The 27,929-nt window shown below is 24.5% G+C and overlaps 2 protein-coding genes across 2 annotated transcripts; both read right to left on the bottom strand.

The window, feature by feature from the left end:
* Positions 1-425: 425 nt before the first annotated feature.
* LOC135924458 (uncharacterized) lies at positions 426-10,284 on the bottom strand. The gene is made up of 5 exons (XM_065459514.1): positions 10,144-10,284; positions 7,867-7,987; positions 7,400-7,426; positions 3,624-3,710; positions 426-631 (listed from the first exon to the last, which is right to left on the bottom strand). Exons 1-5 carry the CDS (start codon positions 10,282-10,284, stop codon positions 426-428), a joined length of 582 nt encoding a protein of 193 aa, XP_065315586.1.
* A 15,723-nt stretch (positions 10,285-26,007) lies between these two features.
* LOC135924059 (2-hydroxy-1,4-benzoquinone reductase-like) lies at positions 26,008-27,156 on the bottom strand. The gene is made up of 3 exons (XM_065459107.1): positions 26,799-27,156; positions 26,517-26,753; positions 26,008-26,466 (listed from the first exon to the last, which is right to left on the bottom strand). Exons 1-3 carry the CDS (start codon positions 26,914-26,916, stop codon positions 26,237-26,239), a joined length of 585 nt encoding a protein of 194 aa, XP_065315179.1. The 5' UTR covers positions 26,917-27,156; the 3' UTR covers positions 26,008-26,236.
* Positions 27,157-27,929: the final 773 nt, after the last annotated feature.

Here is a 27,929-nt window from a genome sequence, read left to right as displayed (position 1 = left end):
ATTCTTGCTATCCTTTATTGATTGAGAGGCAAGTTCCTTTTTTGGGTTAACAGTTAACATTATAATTGGGAGCAAAATAGTCAAAGGGTAACCTATGCATAGGATGTTCATTTAGGAGGTTTCGGATATTAAAAGTTTGAAGCTGATATATTTATTATGTTTATGGCTTATCTTTGGCGTAGATAGAATCCCTCGTTGGGATCCTGGGTCTTAGCAGAGATCCGTTTCCCAGCTCTTTATAGAAGACCAGAGCATGAGAACGACGTTAGAGTCGTGGCAATTAATGGTAGGAATCTATGATTGGCAGGAAGCAAGCGAATATTTAGCTAGTTTATTCGCCTCGTCATCTATGGTATCCCTATTATATTGGAAGGGGCAAGAGGATCGGTGCATGAGAAATCCCAGGTTAGGAATTCCCTCCTCTTTCAAGGGATCATAGTCGAACAATCAGGCCGCTTACCATCGGAATTGTAAAGGTCAGTAGGTTCGAGGGTTGATGGGATGCAGGCAGATTTTAAGGCCCTGTCAGTGGTTTCATAGCATTTTGAATACCTAATAAATCTGCCTCTGCTTGCACTGTAGAGAGTGAGGGCTTTGAAGTTGACCGACTTTTGACAGATATTCGAATTACCTGTTTGTTAGATAATTAGTTTTAATTATATAAATTTTTATATTAAATTTATTTAATTTTAAATAAAAAATATTTGCACATGATTTAGAAAAATAATATGAGGTAAAACTTCCTAATCTAAAGATGGATAATGATAAGTGGCTTTTCATTATATGCAGAGAATATTCAAGAGCACGAAAAGGAAAGAGTGGAAAATACATGCATTTTGAAGAATGGACTCGTATTCATTTGTATATTTATGTAAATAAATATTTCAGAAATTCTACAATCTTGTTTAAAAAATATTATAGCTATATAAACTGGTGTAAATCACATTAAAATATCAAATTAAACATTGAATGATGATTTAAAAAGTTAATAAAAATATTGTTTACAAAGAGAATTTAATTTTTATTTTTGATTGCACTATTTTTTCTATATTTTTTCTGAATTGAGGATAAATTCTCATAGTAATTAAGTACAGTTTGATTTAGAGATATCGTACTTTTGAGATAGGTTTTTCTCCATAATAAATAAAAGATCCTTTCATTTGTGTTTATACTATTATTGCCAATAGATTATTTATAATATATTAGGAAAGAACTTGAAAATATATTTTAAAGTATGCAATTCCGTGGCAGGGTAAATTCTATCCTCCAAAGAATTTATAGGTAATAGTATTTGTAAATTGGATGGAGCCAGATGATGAATTGTAAATCATACATTGATTTGAGTCAAAAATATTAAAAGGGAATTAAAACGGCATTTGACTATTAATTCCACATTGTTGTAAATATTTGTTAGCTTAAGGAGAAGTCGAAGTTTGAATTTTCCTTTCGCCTCAAAAATCACATAAATCTCGTAAAATTTTTAATCGATATTATCTTTTAGTTTTCTAAATTGTATTATATATTAATATTTGCAATCTCATAACTTCAGCCAAATCGATATCTTTTTTTTTAAATTTTACACAAAATTTTGCGTAATTAAATAATTATTAATACATTCCAATGTAAATAAAAATCGGATATGGTATTGAATCTAATAATGTATCCGCTACTTATTAAATATCTGGTTCTGGTCACTTAGACATTTTCTAAAGGTCCTTCAAAATATGCTCTTCTAGATAAAAAAATTCTGTCACACTTGATGTCGAAGACTCCATCCTGCAGGGCTTTTTGCAGTCTTTTTGAAGCATAAAAAGTTTATAAAATAATTCTATTCAGCAATTCTGGCTCCTATTTGATAGGCAAATTAAATAGAATTTTTTGGTTAAAATATATTCTTATATCCATCAGTGTTAAAAAAAATAATTTTGTTCCATGATTCTAAAAATAAAGTTTAAAAAAAAAATTATTCAATTCATTTTAAAATAAAATCCATATATTTTTTTTAATTAATTTACTATATCATCTTATCTTAATAAATATTTAAATAACATAACAAAATAAATCCAGTCTTATAGTATTTTTTAAATACATTTCAGAGAGTCCTAACGATATCTTTTATAGGGGATAGCATAAATATAAATTCTATAATAAACTTTAAACTTATAAAATATTTCATTGAAGAAGTAGGGGAGACCCGAGGTATCCCTCAGTGTTTTGCTCTTCTGCGATAAAATTTATTTTAAAGGTTAAAACTATTATATCTTTGAATAGCCTTATCATTAAACTACAAAATAATTTAAAAAAAACACAACAACTTTTTATTATATAGGCCAATTAAGGTGTAACTAAAAATAGTGTTTTTTTACTACTCGCCGACGACTATGAAGATGGCAAGACTCTTGGGATAGGAAGATAAATATAATTTAACAACTAATTTTTATTGTTAAAATGAACACATATTATTTACAAATGCTAAAAAAAAATTTTAATGTATCATTACTATATACTCTTATATAAAATGAATTATACCTAGCATAAATGTGTCCATTAGGATTTGGTACGCTTTATCCAGTCTTCGTGTTTTTTTAATATGCTTATAACTTTAGATTTTAATCATTTTTTAATTTTTAGTATTATTTATGTTTTAAGATTACAATAATTTCTTCCTTTGTAATTTAATGCACTTTTATTAGTCATTTAACCCATTGCCTTTTAAGTTCCTTATGTAATAATTTTAGTTCCTAAAAAATTTTCTGGATGAAAAATAAAATCTGCTGTCTAAATATATTCGATAGTCTAATAATCATGGAATAAGTAATTTTTCCTTAAATCAAAAATCTACTAATAAACATATGGTACAATATGTAAGAAATACTTCTATTGATCAAATTTGAAAACTATTAACCCTAAAGATGACATCGTTATAGATATTTGGGTTCTCCTATTTAGCTAAAAAAAATTATCTAATAAATAATTTTAGCTATTTAGGTCATTTAAATAATGTCAAATATATAATTATTTATTTTATAATTATACTAAGTTTTTAGATAAATCAATATAGAAAATTTTTAATAAATTACATCAATGATATATTAAATAATTAATTAATATTTTAACCTTAAAAATTTATTTTTTTTGAAAAGAAAAGAAACATAAAATATATCTATCATTAAACCAGTGGCGTAGCTACGGGGGTGGTTTTTGGGTTTGGACCCCTCCCAGAGCAAATTTTTTTTAGATTATACGTTCAAACGACTTAAAAGTGACTTTGTATCAAATAAAAATACCATTAATATTATATTTTTCTGGTTTTGATGTTTGTGGAAGGATATTATATTACTATTGAAATTATTCTGGGTAGTATTATAATAAAGTCATTGAGAATAATCTACTAAATTATAATAACATATTATTCATGCATTTAAAAAAAATATTTATTATATATTGTCGAAGATGTGGTTAAGATTTTTAAGATAAACCCGGCCGAAGGCCGGGCAAAAGGGCCGAAGACCCGTTAAAGGGGGTCTGGGGGCGAAGCCCCCATGATTTTATATGTATGGACCCCCTCTAAGGAAAATTCCTAGCTACGCCACTGCATTAAACCATAACATTTAAAATCATACCCTTTAAACTTTTTGGAAAAACCATTATGAGTAAGCTTCGTTTAGCATTGTAAATCGATAGATTGGCGAATATTATGGAATTGGAATCTGTTAATAATAATTATATTTTGCGGAAACTTTATTTTTTAAATTGTTTCTTGATTTAGTTTTAAAATATTACGAATTAAAATTAACCTTATATAGATAAAATATTATTATTAAAATTATTTTAAAATTAAAAATATCCAAGAAATAAATTGTACAAGAAGTAGAAGTTAAGTTACCACTCACGAATATTTATTTATAATTCGTGCTTATCATTCTCTATTTAAACACAACTCTATTTTAAAATTTTATTAATTTTACAAATACATTACAAATATTGCCATAGAATTAAAATGTAAAATTTGAGGATTTGATATTGATAATGTATGGCTCCTATATAATCACTAATATAAACATCTTTAAATTCGCAATATTGAACATTGAGAAAGAAATAATGAATTCTCTGAATTATTTATTAACTCAGTTAAAAAAAAACTAAATTTAAAAGAAAAAATAGCAATTATTACGATATAAACGGAAACACTAACATTCGTATTTACAACTTAATTGCTCAGATAAAACTGAAACATTGTCTTTTTTTTATTGTAAATAATTTTATTTAAAAAACAGTTTTAATTTAAAAATAAAAAACAATATAAACTATATCAAAAATGAAATATATTTTATAAAAACAAATAAGAATATATTAAAAATTGGTATTAATATTTATTTTTTATTTTTTAATATTTTTTTTTTATTTATTTATTTTATAAAAAATAATAAATATAAGATCTTCTGGATTTTGGTATAAATTTTTTGATGTAATAATAATTAAAAATTTCATTACTCAAAAGTTTTAAGAATTTTGCATACCTTTTCGGTTCAATTGCGTAATTTTAGATTATTTTTTTATTAAAAATAATAAATAAATGATCGTCTAATTTTGGTAAAAAAAATAAATAAAAAAAAATATTAATAATTTCCCCGTGATTCAATGAGTTACCTAAAAATTATATGAAAAAAATATATATATTATTTAATTTAGAAAAAACATTTTTAAAAAAAGTAGTATATATATCATCAAGAGTGGAGTTTAGGCTTAGAAATTGGACTGGCAGATTTCTCGAAATCTTCTGAAGAATCCTCATGTATTTATCTCCTTTTTTGCCTAAGGTTTTGATAAAATGTCCCTCATTTCCGACATGCCTAAAGTGTTGATGACTATTAGTTAAAAGACTGTGTTTGAGGCCAGCATATTTATTTTTTTGAGGACTTTATTCCTTTTCGATAGCAAAGAATGATATGTCAGTCTTCGCTGTAAAATCGATACTATGTAGTCACAGGTCAGTGAGAGAGCGTTTGTCCAGGGGATAAGGGATATACCAACCGAACTTGAGGCATTGTCATTTGAAGTGCTACTGGTTCAAGAGTGAATAGGATATTAAATGTTTTGAGGGCAGCTAGGAGAATGTTGCTAATGCATTTATAGCTGGGGTATCGAACGTGAGAGAACTTGCAATGAAAGAAATGGTAGATATTAGATTTGATGGACTGTCCACAATCGATGCAAATGGAGAGTAAATCTTAGAAATGCGAAGAGCTATGGATATGGGTAGTTGTTCATCAGTTATGAGGAAGCCAAGATTAGAACTGGAGATGGCTCCCTTTATAGTCAGAGTTTGCAATTAATATTATGTTTATTTTCTCATATATAAATAAATTATATTTAAAATGATATATAACTATTACGGACCACTTCTCAGGAGAAATATTTAGTCAATCTTTTATTAATGTAATTCAAAAATGTGACAGTTTTCATGTCTGAACTTTTCTTCTAACATGCCCTGAAGATATTGAGTAATTATTAAAAATATAAAAATAAATAATCTTTTTGGCTATCATTTATATCTCAAAATATTTTATTAGAAAAGATATCATACCTACAATATTACCCAGACTCAAAAACCTAGAAAAATGATTAATAAAGAAGTCAAAATATATATTATTTATTATTTTTATTTGATATATGGAATTATTATGCAAAAATAAATTTTTAGTCAATTTCAATATTCATTTTGTACAAAATATTATAAATCAGATGGTATCAATTATGTAGGGCTTCCTGGTTTCATTTATAATCTAAGAAGCTTTTCTAAAAATTTTGTGTGGGGCCCGAGTCCACAATGCTCCATTCAAATGATGCATACCACTGATCTAAAATGGTTTCTTGTGCACTTTTCAAATTATTGTTATAAAAGATACTTTCTTTAAATATGCCATCATTCCGGGAATATTATAGTCATAGGTTGTTAGTCAAAAATATATAACTTATTTTATTCCATTTTAAATATTTTATTCTTATTATATACATTACTCAATCATAAAACATTAAAAAATAGTAAAATCAACGTTAAATAATTTTTTCTTAAATTAAATTTACCCATTTTTTTAAAATACTTGTAATCATGATGGATTAAGTTATTACTTGGAAATTTTAGGAAGCAACATTTGATTTAGTCAACACCTTTTAATGTTATAAAAAATTACTGTGTATTACCCATAGGGTAGACCGAGACTAGATAAATCGTTGGGCATGTCAAACTATTTTTAAAAAAATTTTATTTAAAAACATTAGGATATTTCAATTTTATCAATACATCTATATACCTAAAATATTTTAAAATAATTAATTATAAAAAATCATATAATCTAAGATATAAAAATGTATCAACTTCGGAAAATTTATGCAGTATAAGAATATAATTTATTTAATTTTAAAAATATTATTATACAATTTTATAGTAAAGTAATTGAACCCACATTTATAATGAAAATATTTAGTAAACATTATGGACTTTTCTATTATTTTAAGCATGATGAGCAAACAAATCTAGTTCTAGTGGAACTTGCTTAGTGTTGTTAATTTTCGATTTTTGACGGCGAACTCAATATTTTTTTCAGAATAATATTAGACAAGCCTAAGGATTTTACTCATAGATAGCACTAAGATTTTATATCTATAACTTAAAATCCTAAGGCTTCGGCAATATTTTACTGGCTAAAACATTGAGTTAGCCGTTGTTAATCGGCTCAAATCGAGTCGTTTAACAACACTAGATTTGCCTACTTTGAACCATGCCTTATTAAAAAATATAAATTAATTATCTTTTGGATCCCGTATAGTAAAATTTATGCATTTTATATCCCTTAAATATTAAATGGAAATTATTTTTAAATTTTTGTAGATATAATGCTATTTATATTGGTGCTCAGGTATCGTTAATTGGGAAAAATATTTAAAGGAAAATAGGACAACCAGAAATCAAACAAACGGATCCCCTAACAGCATGTAGAAATCCTCCTCTTCCGAGGCAGGTTTCCTCTTTTAGAAAATCAATTTTCTTTTGGATTAAATTCATGTAATCAAAATTCCAGCCAAATAGCGATTAAAATTCCTGAACCCTAATTCGGATCCAAAACTCCTTTGAGTTTCAAAATATTATTCTATAAATATCAGAATTAAGAAATAAAAATGTCATTTTTTTTTACTAAAAATAATCTAATGGTTTAGGATACCTGACAAGATGTTTATGATTTACCTCAAAGTTAAAGCAAAATCAATACTTTTACTAAAAATTGATAAATTCTTTTTCTTTCTTCTTTCATTTTTTTCTCTCTTTCTTTCTTTATTTTATAAATAAAAAATTTATAATTTTTTGAAAATAAATTTTTAAAAAATATGAAAAGTTTACCATAGTATTTATTGAGAGGTCTATCATCTAGACAAATTATTTTTTATAATTGAAAAACATATAATTTAATAGAGAATTATTAATATATATTTTTTAATAATGAAAATCGATATGAGAAAATCAAAAAGGAAATATTTTAATGTTTCCAACTAAATAAATAGAGAGTTTATCAAATTATAGATCATATTTTATCTTAGTCTTTTTTTAATTTAATTAATTTTTTCTATAAAAAAATCATAATTTTCTTCCATTTATTCTATAAACCCTACGTTCCAACGAGGTTATCCAACCCATATTCTTTAAAATCCTTTTATTATAGTTTGAAAGGCAGAAACAATGGTTAAAATAGGACATAATTAATTATGAAAGAAAATAAATTGAATTCGTTAGCATATATGATGCCTTCTATAAAAATCAAAATAAATTCAAAATCCTTATAAAGATATAAAAAAATAAAATTGTAATACCTATTTTGACGTGTTTAATAGTTTCCATAGTGCTGAACCACATATCGCATATCTTAAACTGGAAACTCAGCTTGTAAATACCCTTTGACTCGAAATTATATTTTAACGGTAAATTCGTGAACTTTATAATAAGGAGAAAAATAAAAATAATTTAGTTTATAACCAAAAATATAAAATAATTAATATACCTGGAGGCCGGCAATATTTCTATTATCAAAAAATTTTCTCCGACTAAGTTAAGGGGCCAAGCCTTAAATGTTTCCCCATAAAGAAAAGGAAAATCCCCAATCTAAAAAATAGATCGATCCAAAAAGGAAATTGTCAATCAAATAAAGAAAAGTGATAGGTGGGATAGGTTCTATGACAAAAAGAAAATTCCCATTAAATGAAGGAAAATCGAGTTTTTTTATATATATTTTTTAAAAAAATTCAATTTTAAAATTCAATTTTTGGTTATTTTAAATTTTCCTTCTCATTTTATTTGTGGCTCCACGTCAATTCGGCTCAGCGTCAATTCAGCGCGGAGACAATTCGGTGCGTATCTAATACAGCTAGCTGCAATTTATCATAAATTTATTAATTTTGAATGTTTGTACTATTAATTATTTCTTCATATTTTTTTTACAAAAATCTCAATTTTATTTAGTAAATGTGTAATATCAATAAAAAATTTAATAATATCAAAAAAAAATTAACATATTTATAATTTAATCATCCTTATTTTATACTAATAAATTTATAATTAATTGAAGCTGTATTAGATACGCACCGAATTGATGTTACGCATTGACGCTAGGCCAGATTGACGGCGCGCTTGCGCTGAATTGACATGATAACTTTATTTCTAACTTTTTGAGATCTTTCTAAGTCATTTTTAATTTATAATTCACTTTTTTTCTTAATTTTTTTTTCTTCTCATTTGTGATTATTCTTTCATGTTAAAAAATTAATTTCTTAATTTTACCTTTCTTCAATTCTCAATTTTTATATTCTTTTTCTCTTTTTTCGATTTTTAGAGATTTTTTTACTTTTAGTTTTTAGGTTTCATTTTTTTTTCTTAAGTAGAATATTTTTACTTTATAATTTTTTTTATTAGATTATATTTTTGACTTTTAATTTTGTTATATAATGAAAATAGAAGGAGAGATATGATTGTTTAATTTAAAATTTCAATTTTTATTTTAGGTTATTTTTTATTTAAAATGATTTTCAAACATCTTTTATGACACAAACCAAACCGATATTATAATTTTAGAGATTTAGAATAAGTGAAATATAATAATAAAACAATAATTAATAGAAATTTTCCGGCCCTAACTAATATTATAGTGTAAAATAAATATTAAATACATTTCTATTATTCATAAATTTGTATTTAAGGGTAAAACGGATAGTAAAGTTTCAAAACATACCTCATAAAATGATTATTCGTTGAAAAAAAATTTATAAGTCATTTGAAACAAAAGTTTTAAGGCCAATTTTATTTCTCAACAAATACATTATATTTCAAAATCATTTGACTCTATGTATGTTATTTTTTTTACTTCGCGATTTTTTACATTAACCATTAAATTTTCCCATTTATTCTATATTCATTTATTATTAAAATTTATCATTTGCTTTCTCATTAATTCTTAAATTTAGTTCATTTGTTATTGCATTTTTTCATTTATTTTATTACTATATATGCTTTTATTTTTTACTCCTCCCTCTAAATGAGATTTTGATCACCAGGTCTTATTATTTTTAATAGCCTTATTAACATGTAAAACAAAAAAAATATCAATAAAATATTATTTAAATATTTATAACTAAAGCAATGAATGATAATAGATTGAAATGCAGTTTATCTGTAGAATTCAATGTAAGATAAAGGGTTTACGTGTAATTTTTAAAAAAGTTATGGATTAATGATGTGCCACCTAAATAATAGTAGCAATTTTGATTAAAAAAAATAGAATCTTATCATATAAAGAGGTGGATCTTATAGCAGTATATAAGAAATAATAATATTAATCTAAATAACATAAATGAATTGTAGTATCAGATGATTGTCTTTTCATTGCAGATATCGAATGATTGAAATTTATTACTTTCTAAATTAACTAAAAAACTAAATTATCAAATATTTATTATGGGGTTTAATATTTTGGTCAATATGATGAATACACTTATTCATTTTCCATATCAAAATAATAAGGGTTCGATATCTTTATATAAGTGTGATTTTTTATTGTTAGAAAGCAAGGTTTAGGTCGTATATTTTATTTAACTTACTTCTTTAGATTCTTCTAGTTCCCTTGTTTCATTATGTGTCGTAATTGATAATAGTTTTATCTTGTAGGTCTCGACCATGTGATCGAAAGGTACCGAGAAATTGAAATGTACAAGAGATGGAGTTTTTTTGTGATAACTCATCCTTTCTACGTGAAAGTTAGGTAATAGAGTTTTTATAAAAAAAAGAACATTTACCTCTATTCTCATTATAAATTTTATCAAAATATTTCTATAGAAAAATTAAATTATGTTGGAATTTCCTGCATTTCCCATAACTTATCAATAAAATAAAATAGGTTAATATTTTATTTTTGTTTAATTTAATGGATAATATACATGGATAATTGAAACATCTACTAAAGCTTGATTTTTTGGATTGTAACGAAAGAAGTAACTAGTTATTTTTAAAGTTGTTTTTTTAAATATATTGGATATTTTTATATATATCTATTATCTATAAATGATGATTCCCTCCAAAATATTACTGTTATAAATGTAATGTTCCATTTACATCAAGCTTTCAATGAAATATTTATTAGTCAAGGAAAGCTTATTTATTCGAGAATAAACTAAAAATAAAATTAAAATTTTGAAAGAAGTTTATTGTTAATTAGGGCTTTCAAAATCCTGAATAATTTTTATTTTATTTAACTTAAAAAGGTTTTCAATTATATTTTTTAATTTAAAATATATTTTGGCATGTAGTAAAACATTGCGCCGAAAGATTATTTGGCCTTGCGAATAATTTTTTTTGACAATAGTTTGAACCCTAAAAATTTAATTAAAACAGAATTCCAACCCTAACCCCTTTTTTAATTTAGAGTTTAAGGTTCAAGAAATTGTTTTCTTTTTCTATTTATTTACATTATTGAAAACATTTTTTTATTGAAATATTTTTTTTTCGTGGAATCATTTTTATCATATTTGATGTATAAATTTCAAATATGTTACCAACCTTATTTTATAAAATTTTAATTATAATGATATGTAGTATTTGCTTATAGAATCCATGTGGAATCCGAACTCTCAATTTTTGAATTATTTACTGAGAAAATAATTAATATTTGAAAAATATGATCAGACTTGAAAATGTGCTTTGAGCATCTAAGATCTACAATGTTGTGATGATTTAATGAAACATATTGACGAATTAAAACCCATCCATATAAAATTATTATTTTTGCAAAAATAATTAAAATATAGACAAAGCATTATTGAAAATTCTTTTATTACCTTTTGTCATTTTAATAATTTTTGCAAATAATTTTATATGAATGAATTTTAATTTAATAGTCAATATGTTTCATTAAATCATCACAACACTGTATATTATTTTGCCATCTATGGATTATTTATTTATTAAAGATACTTGGTCATAACAATGTTATCTTTTATTTAAAATATGAGTGTCTGGCTGATGTATCAAAGATTGATAAGTAATGTATGGTCTTAATTTTTTTAAATGCACTTATCATTTTAATTTAAATAAAAACAACTACATACAGCCATTTTTTCTATACTATTCAAATATTGTGGGAATTCCAATTAAATTAATAATATGCCAAATATAATGTTTATATTATTTTCAAATAAATTTTATAGTAAGTCCTTATTTTTCTGTATGCTCCGAACCCTTGAACTCGAACCTGGTCCATATATTTTTTTACTTACCGAACCACCTCGTTTTGGAATAAGGGATGATTAAATTAAATAGTGATTTGAATCAAATTTATTTATTCATATTAGTGATTAAATTGTGATATATTTTTCAATCCTATTATATTATGTATGATATAGTTATTTTCTTTATTAAATATTTAATATCTTATTATAAATACCATTTAAAACATTTGTAACTATTTATCTTTAATACAAGATAGTATTTAATAAACATTATATTGTAGTATGTGTTTTTTAAATTCCTTTAAATAAAATTTGTATAGCAAAATTATTTTGGATAAGATTATATTAAAAATGAAGTTTTATATAATTTAAAAAGTAAGTTGCAGTGTAATTAATTACTTTCCAAATGTAAATATTACTAGTTACTTTTTAAACGTAACTTTTGTAAAATGTAACATTTCCTTTAATGTATGTAACTTGTAGCTTTAAATAATTAATTTTTAGAAATGAGTTATACAAATACTTTTCAAAGCTGCTACTTATAACTCTAACTAATAACTTTAAAGGTAATTCACTTATATAATCATTTTTATTATTCTAATCATTGATTTGAATATTGATTTATTAATATATTTTATATATTCATTAATTATAATTTCATTTTGGCTTCATTTTTTATAAAAATTCCTAAATTCTGATTTCCCCTAATTTACATGCCAAATTTAAGAAATTTTGCATTCTTAAATTATATAAATAGTTATGCTTAATATATATTATATTAATTATTTAAATTTATAAATTATAATCAAAATTAACCAAATTTTTTTAAAAATATGAAATATATCAAAAAATTATATCGCAAAAGAACATACATAAAGTAAAATATATATAAGTCTGACATTACACTGATTTAGAGGGTTTGACTAAATACTTATAATTGGAATATTTAAAAAGGGTAGGGAAAGAAATGAATAATAACAAATAATAAAAATAAAATGGAATAGAATAAAAGATTACCAATTTTTGATATTGTGTTAAAATATAATAGTTATATATAATATAATTAATATATCCTTATTAATATTATATAAATTTTAATTCTATTATTATATATATTATACTATATTTTAAGTTATTATAAATTACAAAATTTAAATCCAAATTTCTAATAAAATAAAATTGTGTGTATTATAATTTATCTTATAAGAGCAAATTTAAAAAAAAATGAATGGGTCTTTTTATTTTTCGATATATGAGCTCTCTTAGATAATATAGGAAAACGTTAACTTTCTACTATTTCTTTCAATCTTTGATACAAAATATATTTACTTGTTATTTATATATGTATATAATATATTTTGAATTTTATAGCCAAACCAAATTTTTTAAGTCTTAGGCAAAATTCTTAAGGTTTCCTTTTTTTCTTTATACTTCTCATCATTTTGGCCTGATACATACATAAATCGGATTTTTTTATTAATTTGAATTTTAATATAAAACTTGGAAATAGAAAATATGTTTAATCTTCACATAATAAAAAAATATTTAATTTGTTTATTTGAAACTAATTAATAGGAGTTATATTAGGTTTTAACTTATATCAAAAAATATTAAATATTTTATTACAAATGGATAAAAAAAATTTATTTATATTGTTATATAGAACCAAGAAATGCAAATTATTTGATGAGTAAACTTTTTTGAAATAGATGGCCTCATTAAGATAGCTCGCCATTTATTTGGTTTAATTTTCTCACTAATAATGTGAATTTGATGAAATCCTCACCAAAAACAATAAGAGTATTGGTATATTTATTTATTTTCAAGATTTCTGTCTAACTAATTGCTAAGGCCTATCTGTTGTGCTGAGCCCTAAATTTAATACATGTGAAATCCCAAGCAACTGGAAGTCAAAGCCTCATTTTTAAAAATTATCATTTATTGTAAATTTGGCGTAAATTTTTAAAAAGGTCCCCTAGGGAACAACAAAATAATATTGAACAGCAATTTACGTTATTTTATTTATAAAATGGTGTAAAAATAACAAAAGCTATATTAAAAAATTTTAGAGTGCGCTAATATCTTATCAACAAGGTCAACTATTTACCAAATAAATAATGTGATCAAACTAATTAATGCTTTATAATTTAAAATATCGCATCCATAATTTTTATTATTATATATTTCTAAATAATTACCGAATTTCAACTAGGTGAATGCTATTAGAGACAAATTCAAGTCCGATTGTATTCGTATTATTGACCTTGAAATAAAAATTCATGCATTTTTTTAATTTATTTCCTTTTACTTTTAATCCTTTATTTCTTTAATTTCCTAATATTTTCTTCTTTTTTTCTTTCTCTTTGCTTTTTTAAGTTTAATTAAATTAATATGAGTGTAAATTTCGTAAAATTCTAACTGTTTTATTGTAATCAAAATTGCCAAATTTAGAAACGACATTCATCAAAATTGTACAAGGTATTCCTCGAATCAAATTTTCGATTATTGAATCGTTAACCTCGAAAATTTTGGAAAGTCCTCTACCTGCTATCTTTACATCTTTTAAAAAAAATTCATTTTTATGTATGCTATAAAATAAATTGTGGTATTATATATTTCCACTTAATAATATTGCCTATTTCTATCATAGACTTATAATACACTCTTCATAAAACTTGACGCGGGAATTCGATATAGGAGAGGACAATTTTTAAAAAAAATTACAAATATTCTTGAAGAATATCTTAACTATCATCTAAATAATGGATTTTATTCACATTTTATAATATAGGCTAATTTCTGATATATCAATCATCAAAAAAGGTAAATTCTGATTACCCCTCATTCCAGACTGGCTATTTGTATATTCTACGTCTTTTGACCACCATATAATATATTGATTATAATATCTTTAAACACCGATAAAGCTATTTTGTTTTATGCTGACAATTCATAAATTTTACTGTAATCTTATCGTGAAATTGAACTGTTGAGATAAATTTTAGCTTCAACCTTGATAAACTCTCTTTTCTCGATGTTGTAAAAAAACTTGATCTTATAATATAATAAGCACTAGAAGCTAGATGAATTATTAATTTTATTAACCCATTAATGTTCATACTTTTTCCAGCCGATAAATTCTTGGTTTTTTCAGATTTTATTTATTTTAGTCTAACTTAGAAATCATAATAAAATCGGAAGAAAAAAATCATCCTAAATAAGAAATCTGAACCGTTTCATATCTGCAACGTTGATTATTAGTGGTATAAAAATAGATAAACTTATATTGCAAAAAAATCAAAATACGATAGATAATTTCAAGATTTTTTTATATTTTATATTTATAAGATACAATTTTGTAATTTTTATAATTTATGAAATTATTTAAAAGAATCAATATGTATTGCTATATGACATATGTAATATATTTCCTCTGTTTATGACAAAGTTTAAAAAGCCGCCTTTTGTTATCGATAATAGTTATAACATAATGACCATAAAAATTTTTAGGCTTTTCAATTAGTGAAAAAAAATTAACTAGGGTGGCCTCTATTTGTACTCATCTTTTTATTTACTGAGTTTTCAAAAATGTCGTAGATTCTTTATCATCGCTTCGTCAATAAAATTGCTAAAAATAGGCCATCACCATTTTTTGACCTCGTATCTAAGTTATCACACAGATCTAGTGTTGTTAAACGGCTCAATTTGAGCCGATTTTTAAAAACGGCTAACTCAATATTTTAGCCAAAAAAATATTGTCTATGCCTCGGATTTCGTTAATAGATGTTCAAACCTTTGTGGCACCTATGATCAAAATCTTAAGGCTTGCATAATAATTTTCTTAATAAAATATTGAGCTAGCCGTTTTTAAAAATCGGCTCAAAATGAGCCATTTAACAACACTACACAGATCAACGCAACCCATTTGGAATTATATGAATTTATAAGGTTAGGTTGTGTAATTTTTATTTTTGAGAAAATCATTCGAGAGATACGTTGCATGGCTAAGAGCTTTACATGTTGATGCAACTGTCACCACTGAACTTTTATTCTTTCGAACTGCAAATTTTTCTTATGTTTTTTCAAATAGAGGTAATGGCCCCTCTCTTTTTTTGCCATAACTATATTTGTTTCTAAGGTAGAATTTTCAAACCTATTTTCTCTTATAGTTCAAGTTACAAAAAATCAAAGATGCTTCAAATGCGTTAAAAGCCTTAGAGATGTAAAATATTATCTAAGAAAATAAGATGCAAAGAAGGCAATTGGACAACTTAGAGTAAATTTGTAACAACATATTAGGATCCATTTGGCTTTTATTTTTACCTTGAAATCTAGGGGAGACCGGGGTTATGGCGAACCCAAAAAGGCAAACCTTAATAAAATTAAAAGTACTTTATCATTTTTAATAAAAAATATCTCATTTTGTTCAGCTCTATTAGTTTTATGGTAGGTTTAAATTTCACAAATATATATATCTAATATTTTTCAAAATGTTATTTTTTCTGGAATTTTTTTTTGTGAACGAGTGAACCCTACACGGGGACGAACTAAATAAATAAATTTACATTCTCAACTCACTCCATAAACATGAAAATTCTTAGATAAATAAATAAATAAAATTAGAAAATAACGTTTTCTCTTTTACTATTTAAACGATATATAGTATTACTCTGGAATTACAATTAATTAGTGGTTTTTTAATTTATTTCACTTTATAAAAAACTTGGAAAGTTTTAGAGAAGATTATTTTTTAATATTATAGTTATGTTATATTATTAACCTTCTAGTTGAGCAGTGTTATCCATTTCTCCGTAACAGGCCCATAAAATCACAAAGATATTTATCGCTACAACATACGCGTTATAGAACCTTAATAATATACTTTTCATAATAAATTTTTTAATTAAAAAATATTTTTTAATCTTTTATTTAAACAAATTCTTGATTGAGAATTATTATATGAAACTGTTAAATTATATTAATTTTTATAAAAAAATTATTAAATAATTCTCGTTATTTCCTTAATAATAATTTAAAAAATAAAAGTTAATGCTTAATCTTAACTTCAAAAATTTTAAAAAATTAATTTTAAAAAATATGAAGGTTGATTTACTTTTAAAGACCTTCTACATAATATATTTTTAATTATGATTTATTTTGATCTTTTGAAAAATATTTTTACCATTTCAACTAACCCCCTCTCCCTCCAATCTTTCAATTAAATTACCTTTTTTGACAAATTTAAACATTGCATAACTAGATGAGAGAATTTATTTAATTTTATTATTTCAATTAATTAATTAGTTGAATTAGGCAATGTTGTAAAATCTCTTCCATTTTAAATGTTTTTTTAATAACTTATCTAAAATTTAGACAACTAACTAAATCATTCATTTTTCTCTCCCTAAATTTAATTTCATTTAATACAATTTTTTTCATATGTGCAAATTAAATTGTATGTAATGGAGACCGGGAAATATTGGGATACTTTTCCTTCAAGCCTGAATAAATCCAATAATAATAAACTAATCTGAATAAATAAAACATCTTATCAATCCTCAATGTATAAGCTTGAAATAGTAAATGAATACTTTATAGAAGCAAAATTTTATGGCCAAACCTTACCCTATATTGAATCTATATATCTCACAGTACTAAAAAATAATTAAATATCACTTTAAATATCTGTGTCTAGATCTAAAAATAATAATCATTTGCTAATCTTTGTAGATTTCTTTACTTTAATCCCAAAACTTTTAAGTATAAATTGAGTGTCATTTTTACAAAATTTATTAATTATCAAGAAATCTTTAAAAAGTTTTTTTTATAAATTCTTACTCTTTTAAAAATTTTAACAATATTAAAAAATAGCCATTCAATTCTCATATAAAAATATAAAGTTTGATAACAATATTTAATTAATGTTAATTAATTGCGAAATTATTTATTAGATTTGAAACTATTTGAAATTTTAAAGCTAGTATATTTTAATAAATAAATTTGCAAAATTATCAGGTAAAAGGAATCCTTCAAAAATATTTCTTCAAAAATAATCCTTCAAGAATACAATTATAATGATATGAATTTCTTGATTTTTATAAAATAATATTGCTGACAACTAGTTATATATTAGGTCTAAACTCAAGGCTTTTTTACTATAAGTTAATTTTTTTTGCCAATTATATTATTCTAATTAAATTGATATAATATATTTAAAAGTATCGCGCTTTAAAAGAAATTAATTAAAATATCTATAAAATAATTGAAGGTATTAATCGTTTAATTAAAAATGGGAATTGAAATTTCATTTTATCAAATTTTTCAAGTGAAATTTTGAATCATTTTCTTTTTCAGTAAAGGAAAAATTAATCACTTATACCCTATTATAAACATAAGAAAATGCTTTCAGATTATAAAATTTGATGAAGCATTTACTAATTTATTTATGAACTCATTATTAAAAAAAAATAATAAAGTAAAAATATGTGAAACGAACGATTTTAGGTCTTATAAAGAAGAAATAAGAAAAACTCTTGTTCTTAGAAATTAACTTGTCATTGAATTGATATGCACTTACGTAATAAGTGATTTGTAACACTTTTGACCTTTTAGGTTGAAGATTCAGCAGAGCTACGCTAGGTATTTCTCATTACCCTGAATTCACAGTTAGCGCGAATTCGCGGCGAAGTATACAAAAATTAATTTAAAATTTTGTATATTTAGGTGCGAATTGGCGCTATTTAATAATTTTTTTATGTTTAAAAATTAAATGAGCAATAAAAAATTTTTTTTTAATTGTCAATATACTTTGATACTTTTGTATTTTTTTTTAAAAAAATGAATTATTCGAAATAATTCGAATCAATTACAAATACATTTATTATGCACACGAATAGTAAATTATTCGAATCAATAGACCTACCAAATATGAATTAGCATCAAGATACTTGATAAACATAATATCATTGGCGGAAGGAGCCGTAGGTTCAAGGTGATGTTTGGGGTCCCTATTGCTAATCTACCTTTGGATCATAAAAATTACTGAACCAGTCTATCCATATCATCTTGGGTCATATACCATAACCTCATTCAAGAGATTTGTTTCAGAAAAAAAAATTAGTTCCGTCAGGAATCAAACTAGAGTAGTGTTGAGACTTATCCCAAATAATCTATCTCTGACCAAAGGTGCCATTCAAAAAACGATATTTTTTATATTTAATCACAACATAATAAAAATATAATATGGATTTACTTCTTATTGATTTTTTTTTAAAATATTTATCATAAAAAATTTTGAAAAGAAAATAAAATGTTGTTTGAAAAATAACTCAGATAAATTAACATTTATTTTTTGAAATATTTCCAAATTTTTATTTAAGGCGATTTATATGCAAGTGTATCACAAAAACAATGCAACAAAATTATATAAATATAATACAAATAAAATGTATCTGATTATTATCTATATGTATGGCGATACTTATACAACTCTTATCTGAATAATGCAATAAGAAAAGTATGATTGTGTATTCCTTGGTTGGTTCCGTATCTAAATAATAAGTATGTTCGTTACAGGGTTGAACAGTATCGCAAATAATTGGATCCATCTTAAATACAAGATAATTTTGTGCATTTTGAAAATTATTTTGCATCTGTAACTTAAATACCTTTTTTTAAATGAAAATCTGTATATTTAAATATTATATATGGATATTTTTATTATTTTATGATATATATATTTTTATATAATTTAACAAGTAATATATTTAATTTATATCCGAATTAAACTATTAAACATGTTTTTTTTTAAATTTTCAACAATAATATCAATATTGATGTGTATTACACGTTGAAATAGTCTTTACGATAGTATTGTGTTCTATTAAAATTTACATTTTAGCTTACAACACTGAGTTAAAACTTAATTTCTCAAAATAGAAAGATATTTAAATAGAATATCTTGAGGAATATGCATAAGCAATGTCCCATAGCAATGGTTATTGTTAATTATTATTGTGAAGATTTGGCACCAATTTTATTTGTTATAAAAAGAAGTATATACATGATTTACATTAACTTACGTTTTTCCCTATTCACTTATTAAAGATATAAATTAGATTGAATAAATGATTTGAAAAATATTTTAAATTAAATTATGAATATAAGTTGGCTTTTTAGCCACCAATCTGTTTTAAAATTAGATGGGTTTATATTGATAATGATGATAAAAAAAATATTTACAAAACCCGTTGCTTGATGAATGAAGCATATCTATTTTTTAAAACATAAAATTAAAGCATTTGAAAGTACTACAAATTCATCTTTATTGAAGAGAACGATTATTTTTGTTTTAATATTATATTTCTAAAAATAATGAGGCTAATAAAATTGATATGGAAATACTAATAATATTATAGATGATTGTTTCGATACCAGCAGAGTCTTTAATGTATTATTATACTATAGCACGCTACTTTTACAAAAATAGCGATAACGGTAGCACTCTAGATTTTAGAAATAAGTTGCATAGCCACTTCGCTACCTTTAAAGAATATAACTATGTAGACGAAAATGGGGGGGGGGGGGGTACTAGGGTGTTCAGCTATAAAATTAATTGAGATTTTTAGATCCAGAATTATAATCTTTATTTTAAATAATTTAACTTTTACTTGTTTTTCATTCAAATTATTGTTTAAAATTATGCATTGTTTGCATTATTTAAAGGGGGGAGGGGTATAAGAAATTTTTTATATTAATTTAATATGTCATATATAAAACCGGGAAAATTTTAGAAGACAGCGTTTCTACAATACCCTTGTTAATTAATATCCTCGACTGATTCATAGTATCGCGGTCACATTTTAGCCCCAAAAAACCGAAATGCCGACTTCATAATCTCAATTCCCGGATAACCCTGTAGAGATGCCTTAAAAATTATTTTACAATAAATTCAATACATTTTATTATTAAATTTTGAAATTGAAATTTATATTTTCATTTGTATTATATACTTAAATCAACTGGGGTAAATTGTTTAATCGATGTGAGTCAGATAATTAATATATTAACGAAATTGATGATAGATTGGAAGAAAATTAATTTCTTGATAGCAATAAAATTAATTTTTCCTTTTATAAATTTGAAAAATATTTTCAAATTAGTGGAAAAACAAAAGCAAATTTATCTGTTTATATTGTAGGAAAAATTTACCCTCAAATTTAACAGGTATTTATTAACTCCAAACAACATGGAATTCTGTTTATAATGATATCAAATTAATATAAATAAAAGATCTTCAAATTTTACTTTGCTCGAAAAAGAATCTGTGTAAGTTGGAATTCAATGGATTATCGATGAAGAGTATACTTTTATAAAAGAGTACAAAGAGGTAAAAGTATTCAATTTCATTTTCATGTTTTAATTTTTTAGGTTATGCAATATATTGCTGTTTCCCTTAGAATTTTAAAGGTTGAGGATAATATGGAGATGGGGTATTGTTCCCAGTAGTGCTGTTGTTGTTAAACCGTTCGATTTAAGCCGATTTTTAAAAACGGCTAACTCAATTTTAACCAGAAAAATATAAGCGTCGAGATTTCGCCAAGTCCAAACCTATGTGCCATCTATGAGCAAAATCTTTTGCGTATTTCTGCATAAAATATTGAGTTAGCCATTTTTAAAAATCGGCTCAAATCGAACTTAACAACGCTAATTCCCACTGTACCTATCCTACAAAATAAATCTAAACTTGTGCCAGGGGAAGATAATTTTTAATAGTCTGGAGATTTTATTTTTACAGTCAAAATAAATGTAATTAATTATATGATTGATCAATAATTTAAGTTGGTTTAAATTATTTTGGATTAAATATAAGGTAATATAGTTGTTCAGATTCTTACTGAAAAATTAATTCAAACTTAAAAGCTAAAAGATTTAATAAATTTTAGTGATTAAGATATATTTTAAATACACTAATTTTTTAAAATATGATGACCCATTCTATACAATGATGATAATAGCTGCCATGATTCACCTAAATTTTAAACTAAACTGGCCATATATCAACTCATTTGGATCTAAAGACCAGCATGCTAGGCTCATGATTAAGCTGAATAATTTTATACTAAACAAAGATGCATTAGTTACAACATCAAACAATTTCTTCAAATAATATTTTTGAAATAAAGGATATTAATCCAATAGAAAATTTCTTAGATGCCTTTTATAAATAATAAAATTCTCAAGAGAATCATTTTGATGATTATTCTTATTTATAAAATTAAATACATCATTCAAGTGGCGGTGTGAGCGATTATTTAGTAAAGCGCTTTTTACTTTGTGATCGCAGGTCTAGACTTGGGGATGTAAATATAGAAATGATTTTATTATTAAAATGTGATAAAATAAATATTATCATAGTTATTTTTTTTATCACATTAATAGTCTTTTTATAAAAATTCTTTTATAATCAATAACTAATTATATTCAAATATTTATAAATAGTGACTTTTATATAATTACATTATAACCAAAAAATAAAACAAATTTATTAGCAATTTTTTTTTATAAAGTAGCCTAAAATGTAGCCAAAGCTACATTTGAAGAATAGTAGCTGATCTCGCACTACCTTGTTTGGATAGGTAGCCGTAAAACTCAACATTTTTAGCAAATAACGACTAGCGTTTAAAAGTAGTTGCAAACAACTCTAGATACTAGCAATTTACATAAATTTAAACACATCAAAAAAAGATAGGAAAATTTTGCCCTATTCAGTCCCTGTTGGCTATTTAGATTTGCAGACCCTGTCCATAGGCTAAATAGGCATAGATTCTCAGATAAAATATTTGAGAAATTAATTTTATTAAAAGATATGATTATTTATAAAAAAAATTAATGTAGTTTAGCTATTTTTATACGAATTGTCACATTATTCTAATAAATTACTTTCATAAAATTTATAAACAAAATTTTTATAAATAAAGTGTTTTGTTTAGCATTGTCTTAATTTTTTAACAGTCCAAAAATATAAGGTTTCACATCATCCAATAAAAGTATCTTTTGAAGTATCTGTCTACTTTTCGATTTTCTGTATCGTATCTGCATTTTGTATCTGAAAAAGCACATTGTATTTGATCTTAAATGAGAAGTATTTATATATGTATTTAGATAATTTTTTTAAAAAATTGGACTCATTTCTGGTTAGTTAGGGGTTAAGAATTGTTATGTTGTAGTAGGGTTGTTAAACGGCTCGGTTTGAGCCGATTTTTAAAAAGAATTAACTCAACATTATAGTCAGGAAAATATTGTCTAAACCTCAATATTTTGATAATATATTTCTAAACCTTTGTTCCTTCTATAAGCAAAATCTTCAGGCCTGGGAATATTTTTTATGGATGAAATAGTGAGTTAGCCGTTTTTGAAAATTGGCTCACTGACCCAATATTAATATTGGAATGATGGACTTGTCTCGATGCGAAGCGAGGAAGACAAATTAAATTTATAGAGGTCTGCCTTCGGCTCAATCGACAATGACATATAATTTCTGAAATTCGCCATATACATTTTCCTTATCCTTAAAGTCTAATATAATGCTTTCAACTTATTCATAAAGTCTCAATAAAATCGATGATATTTTTTTAAAATGTATTTTAGCCTTGCAGTTAAAATGTCCCAAATTGATGTTAGGAAATTGTAAAATGATAGATAAATATAACATCAAAAAAATTTGAAATCGATATTTATTCATAAAATAAATTAGTAGTATATTTATTTCTGTTGTCAATGCGAATAAATGAAATTGGAATATATATGCTATAAGAGGTAAGAACGATTATTATAAAATATAAGTTAATAATCATGAAACAATTTTTGAAAAATATTTTAGCCGGTGTATTTTTTCGTTTTTTTGAGGTATGGGGGGTTTTTTTCCTGCTTCCACCCCCCGCTGTGCCTCTGCCTGATATAGTGGTAGTAGTGATCTGCATCGGGCCCAATTTAAACCAGGCTCGGCCCAAAATTTTTTTATAAAAATTTATCCTACCCTGCTAGATCTAGAACGAATTCTTTTTTATAAAAATTATTTGTCCGACCAGCCCGAATTTATTTTTTGATTGTAAAAAAAATTTCTAAAAATAAAAAATATAAGCGCCTTGTTTCCTGAAAAAATTTTAAAAATATCAATTTATTTGATAAAATGTAATGATATCATATTTATAAATAAGCCCGACATAGCCCGGTCCAATTATTTTTTAAATATTAGGCTCGACCCCGCTTTAACTGAATTTATTTTAAAATGTTCGAGCCGGTCAATGATTTGCAGATCTCTAATAAGAAGTCGTTATATATATATATAATACATTCACTTATAATTTAATAATTGAGAGCTGGAAGGCTTATATTTAAATATAATTTTTTTATTAATCTTTAAAGAGATTCGAGCTATATATATATAAAAAAAGGTAGCATTCCTTATTCATTATCATAATGTAACCTTTAATACATAATAACCAGCAACAGAAGAGAAAATGTTTTTTAAAAAAAATTTATATTCATATTTAATTCAAAGGTAAATATTATTGATTTTTTTTATAATTCTTATATTACCACTTGTCGTTAAAAAAAGGTGACCTCGACACTACGAAGTCGGTGTTGATATAAACCAAAATAACATTTAAAAAATACGTAAAAAATTTGATAATGTTTTATTCCACTAAACTTGCAAGGTTAAATTTTTTTAAGGATTTTTAAAAAAACGAAAAATGTTTGTGGTCAATTGAAGATTAAAATATTTAAGGTAAGGTAAATAGTCTAGTGTTAGTGATATCATAAGCCTAAACTATCTGTATAAATCTTATTGAGATGTATATAAAGGACATAAAGGTACTCAATGCCTCAGCGTCACTGATGACCAGTATTTTACTAAGATCGTGTTATGTTGCACTGAGCACTACATTATCACATTTTAAAAAATTTATTTTTATAACTTGTTTATACAATTTTAAATGTTTTTAGAAACCGAAAAAAATGATTATGTTGTGATCCAAGTTAAATGCAAAAAAAAACGATTATACCCCAAAATTAAAATTCTTTTATATTACTTTTTCTATCTCTAAGTAATTAAGAAATAAATTTTTTTATAATATTGTAATTTCCTGTGTAACACCCTGGTATATATAAATTTTGAAGAAAATAGAGAATTCATGAATTTAAATAAAATATGGTCCTTATCATGCATGTTATACAGTAACTTTTTACAATACCCATCACACCATTTTCCCAAACAAAAACCAAATTTTGCTCAATTTGTTAAACAACTACCTAATTTTATCAGTAACAAGACTCACTAATTTTTTTAGTAAGAATTAACTGAATCACATGGTTACTCATCCCCCAAGTATGGAACCACCAAGTTGGCTTCAGAAAAAAATATAATCCTTGCTGGATTCAAATCCAGGTCTATCTGATTTTTGATCAATACACTCATCGACAAGGCCAGACAATATATATAAACATCAATTTTTTTCTTATATATAATAAATATGGGGTTTAAATTTTTTATGAAAAAAAATTAAAAATACCACCCATTTACTGGGGTATGGAAGCTATTTTAAATAAGCATTGGTGCGTGGTATCTGCCAGGTACATGACAGTAATATGATATTGGCAAAATGAGTGATATTTTTATTTTATATTATAAAAGTCTATTAAATTAATTGTAAAAGAATAAGAAAACTTGTAATAAAGATTAGTATAATATTTTATTTACTTTTATGCCATTTGTAGGTGCAGCCTAGCATAACAATGGAATAATTTTAAAAAATTGGGGCTGAGCTTAAAAATAAAATTACAATCCTTTCATAGGCATTAAAAATAATTCTTTAAGAAAAGATAAATTGTACCAAAAAATAAAATGATCTTATAATCATATACACAATTAAGAAAATTTATCCAAAATTTTTAATAAATAAAAATTTAATTTGGGTCATGAAATAATCAAAATTAGATCTGAGCTGGACTTAAATTTAAATTTAACCAGCTTAGAATTGTGATAAAATTAAATGTTGACCAGGGTCAAAATTTTAATTTCTGAAAATCTTATTTTATTATAAATAACAAATTAATTTTTGTCTGGCAGAAAAAGAGCTCTTTATTATCACTAACAAATTAGGTTAAAATGATGTAAATTGTACTTTTTGAGAAATTTACAAAAACAATGTTTATTTCTATTTGCTATAATAAATTAAATTTATAATTATCCATGATCATCATAGTTATTTAAATATAGTCTCAAAACTATAAAATGTGTATAAATTTTAAGTAAATAATATTGTGTGGTTATTTTTTTTTAAATAAATAAAATATTGTGTGGTTATTTTTTTTTAAATAATACATTCAAAATGCAATTTGACAATAAAATTAAATAATTTAGTCAATTATGTAACTTAATCTTGTGGATAAAAATTAAATCATGCATTTATGATGGAGGAATAGTTTTTTTGTGTTCTTTTATAGCCATTGCATACCATTCTAACTGCTTTAAAAATTTATCACATCTTTCATCCATTGTTTTATCATTAGCAGTACCATCTTCATTCAATGCCTCTGTCACCTTTGAAATTGAAAACAAAGATGGTATAGATACTGAACCTAATTCAATTAGCATTCCTCGCAATTGTATAGAACATCTTATGCCACCAAACATACCTGTATATAATCACATGCTTAATATAATTTTTAAAAAATATCTATAAAACTTATTGAATAACAACAAATTGCTGAAGGTTTATGCGCATAAGAAGCGGGAGGAAAATAGTTCAGCAAATTACTAAGTGCAGGAGGTATCGATTGATTATATTCTGGAGTAACAATTAGAAATGCATCACTATCAACAATATCTTTGTTTATAGAATGTAAAATTTGAGGTGCTTCTTTAGGATCTTTGAAAAAATGCAATGGAGTTCGTACGAGAGGAAGATTTAATTCAAGTGGATCTAAAAGTAAATATATAGAAAGCAAATTAAAAAATATATATTAACCTAAGAGCTTAAACTCGTGAGGCAAATGTGATAACTTTTCCAGAATAAATTTTGATACTCTTAGTCCATTTCGGTTATCTCTTACCGACCCTAATATAACTAAATACTTAAGGGGCATTTTTAATTATAGATATATATATAGGTTATTTGAAAAAAAAATACGTATCTATTATAAAACAGAAATCAGATAGAAATGTAAGCTCATGTCAAATCTGAGAGTGGTCATATAACAGGCAATGCTAATTTGGCTGGGTTAATTATTATTTGCCATCATACGATATCATATACCAGGCCGGAATCTATCTCTGTCCCAATGACATTATGTCATTGCTCTGTCCATATAGGGTCAGATTCTTTCAGGAAGGGGGGTGGGCAATAAATTTTCTTAACAATATATAATTAATATTTGCCTTTGATTGAATTATTTGAACACAAAATTGAAATATACAATCATTTTATTTGAAAAATACCAAGTTTAAAAATATCATATAAAAAAATATATATAATTATGATCAAATATGTTTATATAAAATTAGAAAGAAGATGCGAATTAACTCCTAACTCAAAAGAACCATGTTAATGGTTTTACAAATAGTATATGATATCATATGTAATATATGTTGAATTTAGTTTAATTGTGCTTGCATAATACTTATTATGGTTTCAATCAATGATGATAGCCTAAACCAGATGGTTTAACTTCTGTACCTTGGTTTTTAGGTAAATCCTTAATTTGAGACTTTAATATAAATTCTAATCCGGCTTATATAGCCGAGAAAATAAATTAATTCTAAATTAACAAATCATATGTTTTTTTACAAATCTTTATTTCTTCCCAGCGTTTACATGAGCAGTGGGGGTAAGTACAATTTGAATCCAATTTTTTTGGATAGGAGTATAGGGGTAGGCATTTAAAGGGGGGTGGACTATTTTGATAATTGTTAGTAGAGCATTAATAATTTAAATTATTCTTTTTATAATTTATTAAGGAACTAATATTATAATTAAAAGGTAATATTAATAATATAGAAATAACGACGCAAATGGTGGCAATTTTTTTACGGGGGTAGGTATTGATTTTTGAGGGGGTTTGCATCCAGTAAGTATCCTGTCATTTAGACACTGATTGTA

Source organism: Gordionus sp. m RMFG-2023, chromosome 2 (assembly GCF_954871325.1).
Source record: "Gordionus sp. m RMFG-2023 chromosome 2, tfGorSpeb1-WG-v2, whole genome shotgun sequence".
Lineage (NCBI taxonomy): Eukaryota > Metazoa > Nematomorpha > Gordioida > Chordodea > Parachordodidae > Gordionus > Gordionus sp. m RMFG-2023.
Note: the sequence above shows the minus strand (reverse complement) of the source record. Positions and strands in the feature narration are given on the sequence as shown.